The sequence below is a fragment of the Uloborus diversus genome, chromosome 6 (assembly GCF_026930045.1).
Source record: "Uloborus diversus isolate 005 chromosome 6, Udiv.v.3.1, whole genome shotgun sequence".
In the NCBI taxonomy this organism is placed as follows: domain Eukaryota; kingdom Metazoa; phylum Arthropoda; class Arachnida; order Araneae; family Uloboridae; genus Uloborus; species Uloborus diversus.
Genome location: NC_072736.1, coordinates 106,022,475 through 106,042,523, shown reverse-complemented (window position 1 = coordinate 106,042,523; position 20,049 = coordinate 106,022,475). Strand labels below are relative to the sequence as shown.

At 33.1% G+C, this 20,049-nt stretch overlaps 1 protein-coding gene across 1 annotated transcript in view; it reads left to right on the top strand.

Annotated features, from left to right (window-relative positions):
* Positions 1 to 20,049, top strand: part of LOC129224910 (fibrillin-2-like) — a 201,630-nt gene that overhangs the window by 133,315 nt on the left and 48,266 nt on the right. Inside the window, exons 27-37 of the mRNA XM_054859456.1 lie at positions 256 to 378; positions 2,665 to 2,790; positions 3,163 to 3,288; positions 3,373 to 3,495; positions 4,492 to 4,614; positions 5,134 to 5,259; positions 12,789 to 12,914; positions 13,000 to 13,122; positions 17,776 to 17,937; positions 18,554 to 18,622; positions 19,436 to 19,561. Coding sequence (XP_054715431.1) covers positions 256 to 378; positions 2,665 to 2,790; positions 3,163 to 3,288; positions 3,373 to 3,495; positions 4,492 to 4,614; positions 5,134 to 5,259; positions 12,789 to 12,914; positions 13,000 to 13,122; positions 17,776 to 17,937; positions 18,554 to 18,622; positions 19,436 to 19,561 — 1,353 coding nt within the window. The remainder of the gene's footprint in view (positions 1 to 255; positions 379 to 2,664; positions 2,791 to 3,162; positions 3,289 to 3,372; positions 3,496 to 4,491; positions 4,615 to 5,133; positions 5,260 to 12,788; positions 12,915 to 12,999; positions 13,123 to 17,775; positions 17,938 to 18,553; positions 18,623 to 19,435; positions 19,562 to 20,049) is intronic.

Below are 20,049 nucleotides of genomic sequence, written 5' to 3'. Positions count from 1 at the left end.
CTACTCACAGCTTAGCTCTCTAATTTGGTCAAAAATTGATAATTGTTTTTACACATTACCATAATTTTAGCCCATTTCCTGCAAAGTTTTACTTGCATTCTTTCATTAGTGTGTTATTTTACCTAATTGTCTTGAAATTTGAAGTTGGCATCTAATATTGATCAGAATTTCAAAAACTCATAAATTAATTAAGTCCAAGTATTTACATCTAATTTTATTCCTATATAAGGTTTCACAAAATATTTAAATTTTTAGATATTGATGAATGTTCAAACAGAAAAGGTGGTTGTCAGTCTCAGTGTGTAAATGCTCCAGGTAGCTACAGATGTGATTGTGATGAAGGCTATAAACTTATGCCAGATGGAACCAGCTGTGAAGGTAACATTTGTTTGCTTTTGGTATCACTTGTGTGTTTTGAATAGTTCAGTGAATGTGTTTTGAATAAGTCCTCATTAGAAAAAAGATGTCAGTCCCCCAAAATCCACATTAGCAACAACCATTCTTAAATAATGTTAGTAGCAAATCTAAAACTCCTGATTAGATTAAACACAATCCTCATTAGTACAATTAAAACCCTTGTTTCTTTTCTGCTGGTAATACAATAAAATAATAATAAATAACCAAAAAAATAAAAGCGGAAATTTTTTATATCCTCCATTGTAGGAAAAGCCTCAGAGCAAAAGAAATAATATATTTGTTCATACTTGAGGGAAAAAAAATAGCAGTAGATATTTCTTCTCAATGATTTTGTTCACGGTAATTAAAACTGAACTCATGCAGACAAGAAATATCCAATTTAAAATTGATTTTTTCTTACTTAAAAAGGCTTATAGCTATTTTCTTTGTTTATTTAGGACTTTGGTAGTTCCAACTCGATAGAAAAAAAAATCTTCTAAGAGGTGTATTTTTCATGAGCTTCCAAATGAAACTTAAATCGAGACAAATACAATAATTGTTTTGGTAAAAAAAGCCATTTTTGGGTCCTAAAATCAAAATTTGAACCCCCCCCCCCCCCCCCCCTTATGACACTTCTCTGGTGCAGAAGCACCTCTCTGCCAAATTTGGTCAAGAAATGACTAAAACTGTGGATTTGTATAGGGAACATACACGCACACATATATTCTCAGTTTTTGTTTATATGGATTATTGGGGTTTTTTCTTAGTCTTCATCTGTCATACTTAATACTGAAAAGTTAAATACCTTTTTCAGAGCATTGAACTTTTTAAAATAAAATACTAGCTAACACTTGGATTTTAAATTTATGTCTGACTGTAGGGCCATTCCACGGAAAACGGTAATTTTGTCCCGCACGTAACGCTTCATATATTTCATAAAAAATATGAATTTAAAAGGATGATGAACAAAATTATGTTGCTTAAGAAACCACAAACGCATGTGTGACTTCTTAAGCAAAAACTTTCTTCAAAATTTGTTCCCTTTTATGAAATATAGGAACCGTCACGTGCAAGACAAAATGATCATTTTCAATGGAATGGGCATGTAATTTTTTTTTCTATGGTTTAGATAATTATTTCTAAACTTATGAGATACGTTTCCTTTATGTTGGAACCATAACTTTCAAAATCTACAATTTGTTTTGTCATTGCTGTATTAATAGAGCAAAAATATTAGCTTATTCATAAGCAAGTTACCAGAGGTTAACTTAGGATGTCTTGCATGTGACGCATGTAAATAAATTTTATTTTAAATAACAAAATTGTTTAAGAAAAATATAATTGTGTCAGGAGTTTTTTTGTATCAATTGTAAAGATTAAAAAACTGCTTATCCCTGTTTCATTTTATATTAAGAGATATGATGAAATGTTAATGAAATTTAAGCGTTTTTTTTGTCCTGCATCTGACGGTGGAATGGCCCTGTATATGTTGTTTTAGTTATATTTTTGCAAAAAGTCATTCATGCGTCTCATAGTTTTTGAATTGATAGCAATGAATGTAATTACAAGAATTATTTATGTCTTCTATTCATCTTAGCAGCAAACTATTTTTCATTATACAAGTGTGCAGATCTACTCAAATATGTACAGTCAACCTTCTTAAATCCTGTCAACCTAAAACCTGCATGTGTCTAAAACATTGCAAAGAATTTAAAACATGAATAATATAATTTAGTTTAGTGTGTTGATTAGATGATGATAGTGGCTAGAACACATTACAAATAGTAAACTTTTTTTTTTAAAAAATAGTTTGATTAATTTTGAAATTTAACTTATAAATATCTTCTGAATTCATTTTATTAATCTATTACTTTTAAAAAAATATTTATTTGTTTATTTTTTTCCTTTTTTTTAATTTATTTTATTTATTTTTTATTTATTTATTTATTGTCATGTTTGTATTTATATATCTGCAATTAAACAGCTGCATACTAAAATGAAAGTACAAATTTGAAGCACCCGAATGTCTTTTCATCCTAAAGCTCACTATTTTCATTGAAAAAGAGGTTCCCTGTAACCTTGAAACACATGTGTGCAGTAATCGGCTAATTTTGTGCGTCTAAATATTGTTGATTACTATTTGTTAATTCTAAGTATTTCAAATGGTTATATTTTCTCTTCTCTTTAGTTTCTGTGCAACTGGACAAAATATTTTAATTATAAATACTTTAGTTGGATAACAAAATTTTCATTCTTTGTTTTAATCAGATATTGATGAGTGTAAAGATATTCCCAATATTTGCAGTGGTGGTAAATGTACAAATTATGCTGGATCCCATACTTGTCAGTGTACCGGTGGATTAAGGCCATCACCTGATGGTAAATCTTGCCTTGGTAAGCTTTTTTTTTTTTTTTTTTGTGAAGTACTTTTTAAAACATTTTGTGAAATACATGCATGAAAGTAAAAATGTATAATTTCTCTAATATAAATTTGCCTTGCTAAAATTCTGTTCGTCTATATTTTTGCTTATGTAAATTTTAGAAACTTATATTAATACTTTGGAATGTCTATTGAAATCAAATATTTTATTATTTTTGAAGTAAATAAAAAATTTGCTTTTGCGAAAAAAAATCACTTGATTTTTTTTTTAACCTTTCTTATAAATAGTTATTGAGAAAATTCAAATATTAAGATATTGGTTACAATTAAAAAGTTTTTATTTTTCTGTCACTGTTTATTTTGAAGTATTTGCTATTTTATTGTAGATATTGATGAATGTGCATTGAACCCAAATGTTTGCCTCAATGGTCGTTGTGAAAATAATTTAGGATCCTATATCTGTCATTGTGATTTTGGATATTCTGTCAAAGACCATGAACAAGGATGTACAGGTAGTAGTTTTACATATGTATTTTTAGAATTTACTCATCTTATGATGCTCAAACTCCTAAATACTAATTATGTGCATTTTTCAGATGATAATGAATGTGAAACAGGAATCAGTGAGTGTGATGAACATGCTGACTGTGTTAACACTTTAGGCAGCTACGAATGTATTTGTCTGGATGGTTTTAGAGGTGATGGATTCGAATGTAGAGGTAATATTTGGTCATTTACTCTAAAAGGTCTATAAATATTTATTAGTCTATAAGTGCTTTTGTCAAGAAGTGTCCACAACTTGTGAAATATTATTGTATGTTTAAATTTTTTGTTAATTATAATCTATAAATGTTATTCAAAAATTTGAAAGTTCAAACTGCTGTGGGAAGGTAAACAATAGTATCTGCAGAAATGAGTTTTTGAGATTCTGTTGGTTCTCTGTTTAGATGCTCTATTTAAAGATTGATTTTCACGGTCACAGATGCTCCACTGTAGTTTTAGAAGCTTTCTATTTAAGGATGCATTCTACTTTAGGACGATTTTTTGTGGTCCCTTGAAAGTCGTTAAATAGAGAATCTACTGTATTTGAAAGAAACTCGTTTTGCCTTCCATACTAACAAAATTGAAATGTTAAATTTTGACTTTTTTTTGTGCTTTATTTTCAGCGGAAACCAAATAAGCAAGCTTGTACAATAGATGTCAATAATGGGGGGGGGGGTTAAAAATTTGCTGTTGAAAAAGTTGACCTTTACCTTCTCACGACAGTGTAGTTTTCAGACCATTTTCAGTCTCTTTCCCTTTTCATAAATGCTCTCCTTCTCCAAAATCAAAAGTATTCTGTTTTTAAACACTCTTGTTAATCAGGACTGTTCATGTTTCACCTACTTCTGAAGTTCTGAATTTTGAACTTGACTATTTCATAGATAGGACTTTATTACTTCTACACATTCATTAATTACATGTGTGAGATATTCATTGGGAACATCATCTAAATGAGCAGAGTACTTGCTCAAATATTGCAAAATTTTCAACTCAAGTTTTTCGGGTTTATGTTTGGAGTTTTATTCTGTGGCATACTGTCTCTCTTTTGTATATTTTTGTGACGTTGTAACGAAATACTGTACATTAATTTTGCAGTTAAAATTAAAGAATTTGGTTTATTTGTTCATTGCTCATTTATTTTAATGTACTGTTGTTTATTTCTTCAATTGCAGATATGAATGAATGTCTTAGAGATAATGGTGGGTGTGATCCGGATGCTGCCTGTGTCAATGCCATGGGATCATTCCAGTGCTCTTGTGACAGTGGCTTTACTGGAGATGGTTTTTCTTGTAGAGGTATTTATTTTGTATTACTTTTCATACATTTATATTTGAGATACATGGTGTACGATGTGTGTTTGATGCTTTGTTCTTCAAAATTTGCTCTTTCTCTCTTTTTGCATAAAAACATAAATTAAGGGTTGTTTTTGCTTTATAATGCAATTTAAATTTAATGAACTTAATTAAGTAGGTATTTCTTCCGATGCATTCAAGCCAAACTATGTGGGGGAAATCTTTGTAAATTATAATTTCTGAGAAATAAAATCTCTTAGAAAATTAAAATTATTTCAAATATTTTACAACCAGCATTTGTTATAATTTATGGTGTTTAATAGAGGATAAAAGGTGATTTATTTGTTATATTTTGTTTTTACTTCAAGTAGACAAAATCTTTCAGCTTTTAATTGGTGAATTATGTAATTCTTCTGTCTAATTAAAGTAAAGAAGTAGTATAATTGAGATTCAAGTGAATGTGTAATAATAATAAGAGTTTCAATATATAATGATTGAACTTAACAAAGTAAACTATTTTAGATGTCGATGAATGCAGCTTAAATCCTGCTTTGTGTGAAAATGGACAGTGTCTCAACTATGGAGGAGGTTACAGATGTGAATGTGATATGGGATTTGCTGCTGAAGAGAATGAAAAAGCCTGTGTTGGTAAAGTAATTTTCTTTTGTTAACATAAAACATGATATTTAACCTTGATCAAGTAGGACATTTTTTATGTTTTGCTTTGCAGTTATAGAGACTAAAAATTCAGAAGGAGATGATTTGATTCCCGCCGAAATATCTCACAGGTATCCCCTTTGAAAATTGTCCAGATGGGAATACAGTTTGGAGGGAAGTTTTTTCTCTTAGATTGAAAACTAAAATATATAAATTTGGCTTCTAATTTGTTACATTTATTTCCAACGATGGATGGAAGAGAGGGCGATGGTGGCGACCGCCCCACACATGCCCCTACCTTGCAATGGTAATTTTTCCAAATGGAAGTCCTAAAATGCAAGTGTAGGCACTTTTTGATGACGTTAGGACAAGGAATACAGTTCAAATCACCCTTTCAGAACCTTTTCATAGTTAAAGTTTCTAAAAGTCGATTTTTGACAATCTTTGATGATGTTAGGAGAAAAAGACTGGTAGTCATCCTCCAATCATTTTGAAAAAAATAATTTTTAAGCCTTAAAATTGTAGACATCTTAAGTAGTGCTAGGGAAAAGATAAGGAGGTGCAGTGACTATCCTCTGGTAATTTTTTGAAACTTAAGGTTCAAAAAGCAAATTTTAGACTACTTTAGATAGTAGTAGGGAAAGGCATTTTCAAATTATTCCCTCCGAATTATTACGACTTCTATAAGTTCTAAAATGCAATTTTTGAAAACCTCTTTCAAAGGAAAAGGAAAAGAACAATTTTGGATACCTCATTGGCTAAATCTCCATGTTTTAGTTGTTTTTTTATAAAAATTCTGTGGCAGTCCTCTCCCCCCCCCTCCCTCCCCCCCTTCCCCGGAGCATGTATTTATTAGATACGTAGCAAGAGGTCAGTTCAAAAATCTAACTTTCCCTGCCTTGAAAACTTTCTGGATCCACCATTGTTTATTTATATATTGAAACATACTAAACCATAGCTGCTGTTGTTGTCTAGGACCACTTCTGCAGCACATGCTTTAAACTTACATGTCATATACTGTTCAGTGCAAAATTTTGAAATATATATATAAGGTACAGAAAATTTTCTGAATGAAAAACTGATTAAAACATTTGTCAATGCAGATAGCAGTTTTGGAATTATTTAATTTGAAAGTCTGTTTTCCCACTCATTTTTACTACCTAGAGCTCAATATTTAATCAATCAATGTGATTTTTTTAATACAAATACAAAAGTGACGACCAGCAACAGGCTCTGGGCCCAGCTAGACTAGTCCTAGTCAATTTACAATTCCCAGTGAAAGTCAATGGCCCTCTTAAAGCTATCTACTCCCTTGCTCATTACCACCTCTTCCAGTAAGCTGTTCCAAGGTTCCACTACCCTGCTAGAATAATAATTTTTTCTAATATCCATGTTAGCCTGAGATTTAAATAGCTTAAAACAATGACCCCTTGTCCTGTTTTCAGTGCTAAACTTCAGCCCCATAACATCTTTCATTTTAATAAATTTAAACAACGGAATCATGTCCCCTCAGTCTTTTCTTTGCTCAAGACTGTACATTTTTAGCCTTCTAAGCCTGGAATCAATCTAAATGAGAAAGTCCATTTATTAGCCTTGTAGCTCGCATTTGAACCCTTTCCAATACATTAATATCTTTCTTAAGATAAGGAGACCAAAACTGAACAGCATACTCCAAATGAGGTCTTACCAAACTTCTATATAAGGGCAGAAAAACTTCTTTAGTCTTTTTTTAATAGATCTATTGACAAACCCAAGCATTTTAAATACAAATACAAATACAAATGTGACGACCAGCAACAGGCTCTGGGCCCAGCTAGGCTGGTCCTAGTCAATTAATTAGTCCCCAATGAAGATCAATGGCCCTCTTAAAGCTATCCACTCCCTTGCTCATTACCGCCTCTTCCGGTAAGCTATTCCAAGTGTCCACGACCCTGCTAAAGTAGTAGTTTTTCCTGATTTCCAAGTTAGCCTCAGATTTAAATAGCTTAAAACAATGACCCCTTGTCCTGCTTTCCCCGCAAAAATTTAATCCATTTACATCTTTCATTTTGATAAATTTAAATAACTGAATCATGTCCCCTCTGACTCTCCTTTGCTCCAGACTATACATGTTAAGCCTATTAAGTCTGGTATCATAATCTAAATCTGAGAGTCCCCTTACTAATTTAGTTACCCTTCTTTGAACCCTTTCCAATACAAAAATATCTTTCTTCAGATAAGGCGACCAAAACTGAACAGCATACTCCAAATGAGGTCTTACTAAACTCCTATATAAAGGCAGAAGAACTTTCTTAGATTTGTTTGAAATAGATCTATTGATGAACCCAAGCATTTTGTTGGCTTTGTTACTAGCAATACTGCACTGTTGACTAAACTTGAAGTCCTGATTTATAAAGACACCCAGATCCATAACATTTTCTGCCTGATTTATGACTGAACCCTGTAAACGATATCTCATACGCTTATTTCCATGACCTAAGTGTAACACTTGACATTTCCCTACATGAACTGCCATACCCCATTTATCTGCCCACTTAGTAATATGATCTAAATCCTCTTGCAGCTGTTTTACTTGTTCTTCATTTTTGACAATCCCCATAACTTTTACATCGTCAGCAAAACAATTCATGCTTCCAGAAATATTTTCATTGATGTCATTCATAAATATAATAAACAAAAGAGGCCCTAAAACTGATCCCTGAGGAACCCCACTTAAAACATCACTCCAATTAGAATGATTTCCTCTCACAACTACTCTTTGCTTCCTACCAGTAAGCCAATTTCTAACCCAAAGTAAAGTTTTTCCTCCTATTTCAATGTCAGCTAACTTGCTGAGAAGAGCAACATGCGGTACCTTGTCAAAAGCTTTTTGAAAATCAATATAAACAACATCCACACATTTTTTGTTATCTAAAGCTGAGGTAACCTTGTCGTAGAAATGCAATAAATTAGTAGTACAGGATTTACCTTTCCTGAAACCATACTGCAAACTAGTCAGACTATTAGTCTCTAAGAACATCATGATCTTAATTTTGATCAAAGTTTCAAAAATCTTACAAATCACCAAAGTCAAACTTACAGGTCTATAATTCCCAGCAATACCTTTAGACCCCTTCTTAAAGAGTGGCGTTATGTTAGCCAGCTTCCAGTCCTCTGGCACCGTCCCCGAGTTATAAGAAGCATTGAAAATATTCAAAATAACATCCACTAATTCCTCTGCACATTCAACTAAAATTTTTGGATAGATATTATCTGGTCCCGGAGCTTTAGTTGCTTTAATCTTTTTCAAATGAAATAAAACCTCCTCCCTGGAAAATACAAAATCCTCAAGCTGTATAATAGCTTGTGTCTTGTTAGTGTCAACTGTTGAGATACAGTTATCGTTAAACACACTGGAAAAAAAGTTATTTAGAACATTTGCAATATCCCTATCGTTTTGGATTAAATTTCCATACTCATCAACCAAAGGCCCAATTTGACTGTTTCGAGCTTTCCCAGAATTAGCGTAAGCAAAAAACCTCTTAGGGTTCCCATCAATGTCATCTGCCAGCCTTTGCTCCAATTCCCTTTTCTGAATCCGTACCAAATACTTAAAATTTCGCCTTGCCTTACCATACTGGAGCCTCTCCGCACTCTGACCAGTTTCTTTAAACTTACGAAAAGTGGCTTGCTTATAATTAAGAGCTTCTTTAGTCTTCCTGGAGAACCACATCGGCCAAATATTGGTACTAACACCTTTTCTCCTAAATGGAACATAGTCCCCAATGGTTTTAGCAAGTTTATCCTTAAATTCCGTCCACTGCTGATCTACATCGCTATTTTCCAACCCTGACGAAAAAACCTCTTTCAAGCTCTGCCTAAGTGCAACAAAATCGGTGTTTCTGAAATTGGGCACAAACCTAAAATTATCATCTTTGCACACTTCAAATTTAACCCGGAACCTAATGCTGTTATGATCACTATCTCCAATATGCTCCCCTACACTCAACCCCTGAACAAAACTACCTATGTCACAAAAAACAAGATCCAAAATGGCCTCCTCTCGAGTTCCCTGAGTTACAACTTGATCTAAGAAACAGTCACCAATTACTTTTGAAAATTCCTCTTCTTTGCCATTACCAGGATAAAAATTATTCCAATCAATACCCGGAAAATTGAAATCCCCCATTATGATAACGGATCCCTTACTGGACATGTCACTAATAATACGGTACATCTGTTCATCTTGTCCCTGGTTTGAATTAGGTGGCCTATAAATGTTTCCAAAGCGTAGCTTTTTGCCCTTACTGCTCATCAACTCCAGCCAAACCATATCAATATCAGTAGGCTTATCATTTATGACCAATTCATTGCAAATAAAATTGTCTCTAACATAAAATAAAACCCCACCACCTCTTTTACCTACTCTATCCTGTCTGAACAAATTATACCCAGCAATATGTAATAACTCTGCATCAGATTCGGTAGCCCATGTCTCTGTAATTCCAATAACATCCAACTTCTCATCCATAACTATGCTTTTCAATTCATCCATCTTGTTCCTAATACTGCGAGCATTGGTATAGAAAACTTTAAGCATGCCTAAGTTGCTTTTATTTAACACCCTGAAATTTCCTAAATTACAATTGTTAACATTACTACTTTTGTTCGTCACTTTATTTCCATTTCTAGCAATACCCAAAAAAATTTCATTTTCTCGATACCTGATGCTTGAACCATGCCCCCCATTCCAACTTAGTTTTTTGACTCCGAAGCCCTTAAAATTAATCCACTAACCATTTTGACCCCTGTAGAGCTCAGATGCAGGCCATCCCTAGCAATCCAATCCCGTTTACAATGACTCCATACATCAATGAACCTGATACTGCGCTTTTCGCAAATTGACTTCAGTAGCAAGTTCATACACCTCGCACGTTGATTTAGCCAGCTCCTATGCACTCCATACCTGGGAAGCAAACCAACCACTTGGACATTCGTCGAAAAGCTGGTTGCTTTATCCAACAGAGATTCCCATTCCCTAGAAAACTCCTCATTTTTACTGTGGCCTACAACATTTGTTCCCACCCACAAAGTAACCATGTCCTCCTTATTCAATACTCCCTTCTTTTCAGCAACCATATTAACGTCTTTTACCCTAGCCCCTGGTAAACAACACCTAGCCACCTTACGCTTTACTCTCCCAACTGTGTTACCCACCTCCCTTACCATAGAGTCCCCCAAAATTACACCCTTAGTTTCCCAATCTAACTCCTCATTTGAAACTTCCCCCTGAATCTCTGGAACATTTATACCCTCTACAACTGGCCTACACCCTAATGCTGACTGGGCTTCCAAAACTAGCATCTTAAGTCTTAAGTCTGAGTGTTCAGCACATTTAGTGCAAATATAATCCTCCTCAAAAACAGACTCATTTTCCCCCTTATACAGGCAGAACATATGACATAAATCACAAGAGATCCACCTGTCCCCCTTCCCACTCTTTACCTCTTTCATAATGCATATAACACCCATTTCTACTCAGTGAATATGTTCCAAAAGGCAAAACAGAAAGATAAAAATGCAAAAAAACACAGAATAAATACTAAAAACAGCAGTAAATAAACAGAGTTGCTACACACAATAAAGCACACAAAATAAAAAACCAGGAGATCACCACATGTTAGGCTTAGCTCCAAAAAATGCAAAAACACTTCAAGAATACAATAACAGCAAAAAATGAGCCCCCAAAACACAATAAAACTAAATTACATGATAAAGTGAAGTAAAAAACCTAAAACTAGACAGTAATAATGAAAAATTATAGTAAAAAAACACTTATCAAGTTAGCAGCAATAACACTCCCTGCATCACAGGCGCCCTCTAGTTTATTGGCTTTGTTGCTAGCTATGCTGCACTGTTCGCTGAACTTTAAATCCTGACTTATTAAGATGCCCAGATCAGTAACTTTTTCTGCCTGACTAATGACTGAACCTTGCAAATAATAACTTGTACACTTATTTCCATGCCCTAAATGTAGCACTTGACATTTCCCAACATTAACAGCCATACCCCATTTATCAGCCCACTCCGTAATATGATCTAGATCCTCTTGCAGCTGATTTGCTTGTTCTTCATTTTCTACACTCCCCATTACTTTGACATCATCAGCAAAACAATTCATGTTCCCAGAAATATTTTTATAAATATCGTTCATAAAAACAATGAACAAAACAGGCCCTAACACTGATCCTTAAGGATCCCCGCTTAAAACCTCACTCCAACTAGAATAATTTCCCTTTACAACTACCCTTTGTTTCCTTCCCGTCAGCCAGTTTTTTACCCAAATGAAAGTTTTCCCTCCTATTTCTATATCAGCTAATTTGCTAAGTAGAGCAACATGCGGTATCTTATCGAAAGCTTTTTGAAAATCAATGTAAACAACATCTACAGGCTTCTTATTGTCCAAAGCCATGGTAACTTTGTCATAGAAATGTAATAAATTCGTTGCACAAGATTTACTTTTCCTGAAACAGTACTGAAAACTAGTCAATAGATTATTAGTCTCTAAAAAAATTACTATCTTAATTTTTATTAATGTTTCAAAAATTTGCAAACCACCGAAGTTAGACTCACACATCTATGATTTCCCAAACTCCCTTTAGACCCTTTCTTGAAGAGTGGTGTAATGTTAGCCAGCTTCCAGTCCTCTGGCACTGTCCCCGAGTTATAAGAAGCATTGAAAATATTTACAATTACATCTGTTAATTCCTCTGCACATTCAGCTAACATTTTTGGAGTTGATGAGATTCAGTGGCGTAGCTAGACCCGACTTTCGGGGGGGGTTACTTCTTATATATATATATATATATATATATATATATATATATATATTATATATATATATATTATATATATATATATATATATATATATTATATATATATATATATATATATATATATATATATATATATATATATATATATATATATATATATATATATATATATAAAACATATATATATATATATATAATCGCTTGGAATTTTTCCCTTTTCTTCTTTTTTTTTCTTTCTCTTCCCTCTTCTTTTTCTCTTTTTTTTGAGACTAACTTTTCGGGGGGGGTTTTGTCCCCAAAACCCCCCCCCTTAGCTACGCCCCTGATGAGATTAATGCAAAGAACAAAAACTAGATGGATGCAAGCATTATCTTTATCGTTATAATAATTAATTTAGTAAATTTTATTCAAAGTATGTTTAAATTTCAAGTGGTATTTACAAAGAATGAGGTCCATTGCAACCCACAAATGTTTTCTACTTTTTGCAATCATTCACGGGGATTGTTTAGCCCTGCTAGACAACTCTAAGTCAAAAAAAAAAAAAAAAAACATTTCAAATGAACTGAAAAAAGGTTTTAATGTTTCATCAGTGAACTTTGTGTAGTCCACTGTTTAAACCTTGTGCTTTCAAAAATAATATAAATAAATTGAAATGACATAAATAAATTGTTTGTGATGATTTTGAATACTTTAATATTTTTAGATGTTGATGAGTGTGCATTATTCCAAAACATTTGTGCTCATGGAAGATGTGAAAATATTTTTGGCATGTTTAGATGCAATTGTAATACTGGCTTCCAGTTGGATGATTCCGGTGGGAATTGTACAGGTACATAGATTTCAATATTAATGTATTTTGTGTAACTTACTGAATTTTTTGCTAATAATCAGTATTGTTTTCTATTTTTCAAAAGATATTAATGAGTGTGAAAATCCACAAATTTGTCAATATGGTACTTGTGTCAATACTGTTGGATCCTTCATCTGTCAATGCCCACCAAATTATTCACTTGCTCCAAATGGTGCTGGCTGTATAGGTAAGCTTAATTTTACTGTGTATTTAACAAATGTTGCTTACACCCAATTTAAAAAAGCAAAACAATTTATAATTTGCCATAAAAAATAATGTTTTGGGATTTTGTATCATTTTAATAAATAAATTGAGACAGTGAGAAGCAAAGGGATGTCGTCATGATGCGCGCGTTTAATTTTGAAGAGTTGTTCAAAAGCCAAAAAGATAACAATTCTAGGCTGTGGAAGTGGAAGCATCGCAGCCGCACAAAACCTCAGATCAACGACTGCCTTGAATGCCAAAGAACAAAATTTAAAAGACTTGCCCCGTGTTGCGTGTATGTAGATGATAGGAAAAACACATTGGTTACCGAACGTTCTTTATTTCATGTTAAACTTCAGAGCAGACAAGATGACAGGACTTTTGCATGGTGATCACCAGAAAAAAAATATTATTCACTTGATAAAAAAAACGCAAATGCGCGTAACACATACTTAAAAGAGTTCAAAAAAAAAAAACGTGGAGCTGGAGTTTGCAAAGTTCGTTAAAGATCAGAAAACGGGGAGTTCATTCTGATGGTGGTGAAACTATCAAATTAAAATGGGCGCAGGACGTGCAGTTCACTTTGAAGATGGTGGGATGTAATTCAGGGATGCATCATAATCTAGGATGTCAGTTGCAGGCCATGCCATGTTGGAAAAAAATGGCGCACAAGTTGGTAATCTCATGGTGACAATGTTGAGATCATCGCACAATTAAAAATGGATCGGGGTAATTTTGGCTCCGTATCATCACCACCAGCTATGTAGATCATCAAAAAAAGGTCGTCAATGAAGGGCTCGATTCCGGTACATTCTGCGTGCCGCCATCGGGCGCCATCATACACGCAGGTGATGCATTTCCTATGCAACCATCACAAGTTGCACTGAAGCTTAATTTTCTTGGTTAAATACATTTGGAAATTTAAACAAGAAGTTCCGTCTAGAACTAGACGAGCCTACTTTCCCGTATACCCATACTACTTTCTAGTACCTGATCAATATTCTCAAAAATAGCTAAAATCGCAAATTTTTTCAAACATATTTTTTTTAAATATTTTAAGCTGATTTCTAGGAATAAAATATTCCTTACTTTTCTTCAAAAAAAAACGAACAAATAAAATAGAAGCACCTTTTAAACAAAGCAGCTAATACACTTCTTTCCATTAAAAAAAATTTTTAACAGCTTTCAAAACGAAAAAATAATAATAAGTTCATTACAATAAATACATCATATTAAAAAAAATCGTTTCTTTTTCCCCTGTTGCCGAAAATAATTTTTTAAACGAATTAATGCACTTACCAAAATAAAAAAAAACAATAAAATGTCAACTTAAAGAAATAATTTTCATTGTCAAAAAAAAAAAATCGTCTGCGCATATTTTTCGAGCTTATTCACCGAAAACTAAATACCTAAATTAAAACTTTAGCGTGAAAATAAAAACAAATCATATCAACAATAATTATTTCACAGTTAAAACCACAGCAGCGGAGTCGGAGTCAATCTCATTTTGGGATAAAAGAGTCGGAGTCGAATATCCAAGAATCGGAGTCAGTCATTTGTCCTCCGTGTATAAATGTTTGCCAAAGCTACGAAGTCAGAGTCGAAGTCGGGGAGTCGGAGTCTGATTAATTGTCGGGAACAGGAGTCAGAGTCGGTGTCAGGTCCCCCTAAATTCTCGGAGTCGGAGTCGGGAGTAGGTCGTCAAGAGCTATTTCCAACAAAGTTTGTTTGAAGTAAATCCGCCTTCAAGTACGGAATCTACATTGACTTTCAGTTTCCCCGTAGGCACTAATGTTAAGGGATTTGAACTGTTCAAAATTGAACGGAAAATTGTTCAAATCAAAAAGATATCTTATATACAAGTTTTTTATCAAAAGCTTTTTCCTACAAAGTTTGTTTGAAGCAAATTCGCCTCACAGTTCCGAATTGCTTTGAATTTCCCCGTAGGCGCTAATGTTAAGTTTTTTTGAACTGTTCAAAATTGAACAAAAAATAGTTCAAATCAAAAAGTAAAATATGGGAATGAGGTGTCCTCGCCGAGATCTTTCGAACAAAAAAAAGTTTGTTCGAATCGGACTATTCATTCAAAAGTTATTAGGGGGGGACAGACAGACAGACCGACAGACAGACCGACAGACAGACAGACCGACAGACAGACAGACCGACAGACAGACAGACAGACAGACCGACAGACATTTTTCCCCATCTCAATACCCTACTTTCCAATTTTTAATTTTTCAATATTTATTTAATTATTTTATTTATTTTTGACTTTTTTTTGTTTTTCACGATATTTTTAAGATGCATTAAGCCTTCTTTCATGCTTTTTTCTTCTTTTTCTGACTTTTACTGGGAAAGTAGGCTAAAAAAGAAGAATTTTCACCACATTTTGAGGTCTTCAAACACCTGGCGGAGAGCCACAGCCGTCAACAGACGCCGCGCACATATCCTTCTTTTTCGACATCATTGGAGAGAAACCGAGCCGCAAAAAGTGCGACCGAGCGAACTGGGAGCAGCAAGCAGAGTGAAGTGGGGTGGAAAAAATGAATCGGCGAATGAGCGATCAGATCAGGGTGCGCGGCGATGCGCGGGAACCAATGAGTGCGTTTGGCGCCCAAACAACGAAGGGAAGGGGACGCTACACCATTTTAATGGCCGACAAGAAGATGCAAAAAATCGGATCAACGACTGAAAAATTGTCAAAAAGCTAGACGATGGGAAAAGTGAATAAGTCACATATTTGATATCATAAAGTGCGCGAAATTTAAAGGGGAACGCGGGGAAAACGTGGAATGCACAAGAAAATAAAAACAACTAAATGGGGAAAAAAAAACGATCAAAATGACCGAAAACATGGGAAAAAAATAAATGGGTAAAAAATGTGATATGCATTAGCACAGATGTAAGTGCCAAAATTTAAAAATTTGGAGATAACCAGTACACAAATAGTAGGTGAACCTCTCCTCCATCTCAGGGCAATAGTATTAGTAGCCCTGATAGGGTTGCTTTACAGCATGATATAGAAAAACTTTGCAATGAAAGCCTTACCTGGCACAGCAACTTTAAGCGCATTTTACTCAAAACTTTAAAATGTCCACTTACATCCCTTTGCTTCTCACTTCCTCAATGGAGGTGTGATGCTGTTGAAAATTAAATCAAAAAAAAAAAAAAAATGGGGGCAACCAAAAATCCTCCAGTATTCTTAAATAGATAAGCTAAACAACTCCTACTCTCTAAAAGGAAGCTGGCTTCTACTGATATTCTATGAAGTGCCTAATACAGTAGAACTCCAAGTATTCAAATCAATTTTGACCAGACCCCAATCGGAAAATCAAAAATTCGAAGAATTAGTTTTCTCCGAAAATGGAGCTATTTTAATTCATTACTGTATGTATGTTAGAAATGGGAGAACTAATGTGGATGAAAAACTATTTTAAAAGGAAAATAGCTTTCAATTGATTAAATGAAAGGCAATACTTTTTACGTGTTAAGCGTACTTAAAACTGCTGCACATTTGATGTCAATAATATAACTACCCTATGAGATAGTGACCCATCTTCCCAATAACATTTGCTCTGCAATTACACTAACTTCGCAAAAGAAGGACAATAGTTGATGCAGATAAAATCATTATTTTATGAATCACAGAACATTAGTATCTTAATTCTTTTTCTGAAAGTGATTTGGATAATCAGCAATTGGCAGAGTCATAGTTTGGATAATTGAAGTTCTTTTGTACTTTGTTTCCCATCATTGCAGTGATTTAGCGATTTTTGTAATCAACTTCCGCCATTTCTAGTGCTGAAACTTTAGGACTGAAATAACCTAAACTTATAATAATCATATGTCATTTGTGTTAGGCTCATTTGCTTCAGAAAGCTGTGTAATCACTAGTCACCTGTGTTAATTTGAAAATATCACTTCAAGAAAAATCAGTTGTTCCACTCAAGAAAAAGACATTGATTATCAAACAATAAGTTAACAATCTGAAGAATAAACTCTTTCAAATCTAATGTTGTTTTTTTAAGGCTAAAAACATAACATATTACTTTACTGTGAAATAGATTTTGTATTTCTTCTCTAATTAAAATGAAAATAAAATAAAGATGGCATACTTAATTAAACTAAAGAAAAAGGCAAAATTTTAATAATAAATATTTTAAGCTCTTTTAAAAATAACAATTAATGCTTTTATCTAAATTCATTAAATTGTTTGTTCTTTACTTTTGATGAAAACAAAAAAAATAATAAATAAGTAAAATAAAGTCGAAGCACTAATCCGTTGATAGCAGAACTTAGCATTAAGAAAGGAAAAAGCCATGTTGAAATTGCTATGTTTTTAAATTATTAACCCTTATTAAGATATCAACTTTTTTTTCAAATTTAATCATTATGTCTATTTTTTCTGTCATCAGATTTTTTCAATAAAATCTGAAAGAGTGAATATATTTTTTCAAAAAATTCATTTTAACATGAAAATGTATTTCGCAGAAATTCATTCATTCTGTAGAGATTTTTGTACTTTATTTACACATGTTATAATAACATTCCAGAACTTCAAGATTTTGATTTCAAAATAATGGCATTCTCCGTAAGTTTATCAATATCTTGATCAACCATTATTGATACTTCCTAGATCGAAGAGTGGGGCAATGTTTCTTGGATGTGACTGGAATTTACAATGGAAGAGGGCTTTGTAGCACTGAACTTGGAGAAAGAATAGCTAAGGCAACATGCTGCTGCTCTGTTGGAAGAGGTTGGGGACCCACTTGTGAAGTTTGCCCTGCAGTTAATTCAAGTAACATGTTTTCCTATTTTTCTAGTATTACTTCATTCTATTTTATAAGTATAAAAATTTTCTTACCTTTCATTATAAGTAAAGTGTAAAAAATATCATTACTAGCTAATTAGCCACTTTGATTGTGTCAAACTGTTAAAAAATTTCAAACCAGATTTTTAAAGGATTCCTACAAGGTCAGGGGAAGTTGGGAATAGACGGAGCCATTTGAAAATTACACTGTAACATCACGGAAAGTCAAGAAAATTTTAAAAATATCAAAATGTTCAGGGAAATCAGGAAAGAACCCTACTTTGTGCGTTTAACTGCAGTATACAGTAAAAACGTTATATACAATATTAAATATAAATTTCATTAAATATGCATCAGCAATATTTTTTTAGTTGCAGGTCAAAAGCAATCAATCATTAAGAAGTTTCAGGGAAAAAAAGAAAAGAAAACGTTCATGATAGAATAAATTTGATATTGAATCTCTTGTGAAATAAATATGATTTATATTTTAAACATATTTTTAAAAATGTTGAAAAACATTTTAAAATTTTTGTCTAACTTATTTGAAATGATTTTTTTTTTTTTTTTTTTTTTTTAAATTCTTACCCAATGTTTTATTTTCCAGCTGAATATCGTACACTTTGTCCTGGAGGGCAAGGCTTTCAACCAAATCAAATTACAGTAGTTTTGGAAGGCAAGTCATGTTTCTCCATCTTACTTATACATATATATAAGAGAATCTTTTTTATTTTAATTTGTGTTGATTTTAGGCTTGAACTTATTTGTTAGTGATTCATTGTGATAAATTCTTTATTTTAATTATTTACTAGCCACAAACAGCTAGATGCACAGTTTGCTTTTTATTCCATTCACCTCTTTACGTCAAAATTGTCACCTCTGGTGGCTGCTTGAATAAATTTGTAGATGTTATTGATCAATCCATACCTATCTAGATAAATATTGATTTGAATAAAACAAACATTTGTGTCTATCTCAATGTCTACCTATCTATCTTTTCAATCTATATATTTCTCAAAATTTATGGAGTGCCAATAAACTTCTTAGGTAATAACTGAGGTCACATTGTGTTCATTGTCGAGTTCTCTTCAAGCTTTTGATTTTCGTTTGCCTATTGCCATAAGAAATAAAAGCAAAAAAAAGTTCATTATTTCAGTGTTTTAATTTCAGGATTGAAGTCAGTATAGGATACATTTTATTGGCATAGCACAAAACTTGGAAAAATAAAATAAAAAATGTACATTGGTGGTTTTTTTTTTCATATAGTTATTCTTGCTTGGCAACCAATCACCTTTGGTTGATACTTGGAATTTGATAATAACTTGGTGAACAAGGAAGGCAAGCAAAGTCAGCAATGGGTGTAACACCCTATTTTTTATGAAAATGTGTTTTAATTAAATTTATACTGGATAATTAAACATCAATGTAGTGTAGTTACAAACACAGCTTTAAGTATTAAAAGTGTCTCCTTATATTTTTCTTTTTCCAGATATTGATGAATGTAGGGATCTTTCTGGTGTGTGTAAAGGTGGAAGATGTTCCAACACTTTTGGTAGTTTCATGTGCATTTGTGCCGATGGTTATACTTTAGACTCTACACAGAGAAATTGTGTTGGTAACTAAAAAATTGAATTTGTTGCAAGTTTCTTTTTTTTTTTTTTTTTTCATGACCCCAACTTTGAAAATGAATGAAAGATTACCCGAATCCGAGATTTATGCCTTATTAACAAGCAAAGGCACCCCGATGGAAGGTCACTTTGGTCACTGTGACCTCCAAAAAATGTCCCTATTCTGCAAATCTTCTGTGTGGATTCGGCAAATTGGAGACATAATTGCAATATAATGATTTTTAAAGGCCCAAGTATCATTCTTCATTAGATGTGCTTATGTGTGCAATGTGCATACCCGTATTTTATCATTTGGCAAAATATGGAGACAGCAATTCTAATGAGATTCTTTGAAATCCCCATTACTGGTTCAGGTCCAACAAAAGGAGTATCGGAACCTTTCTTAGCAAGGTCATCCTACCATTTCATTAACTTTGATGCCAGAGTGCCAAGTACCCAACAGAGAGTACCTTATTGAAATTTGAAAGAATGCAAA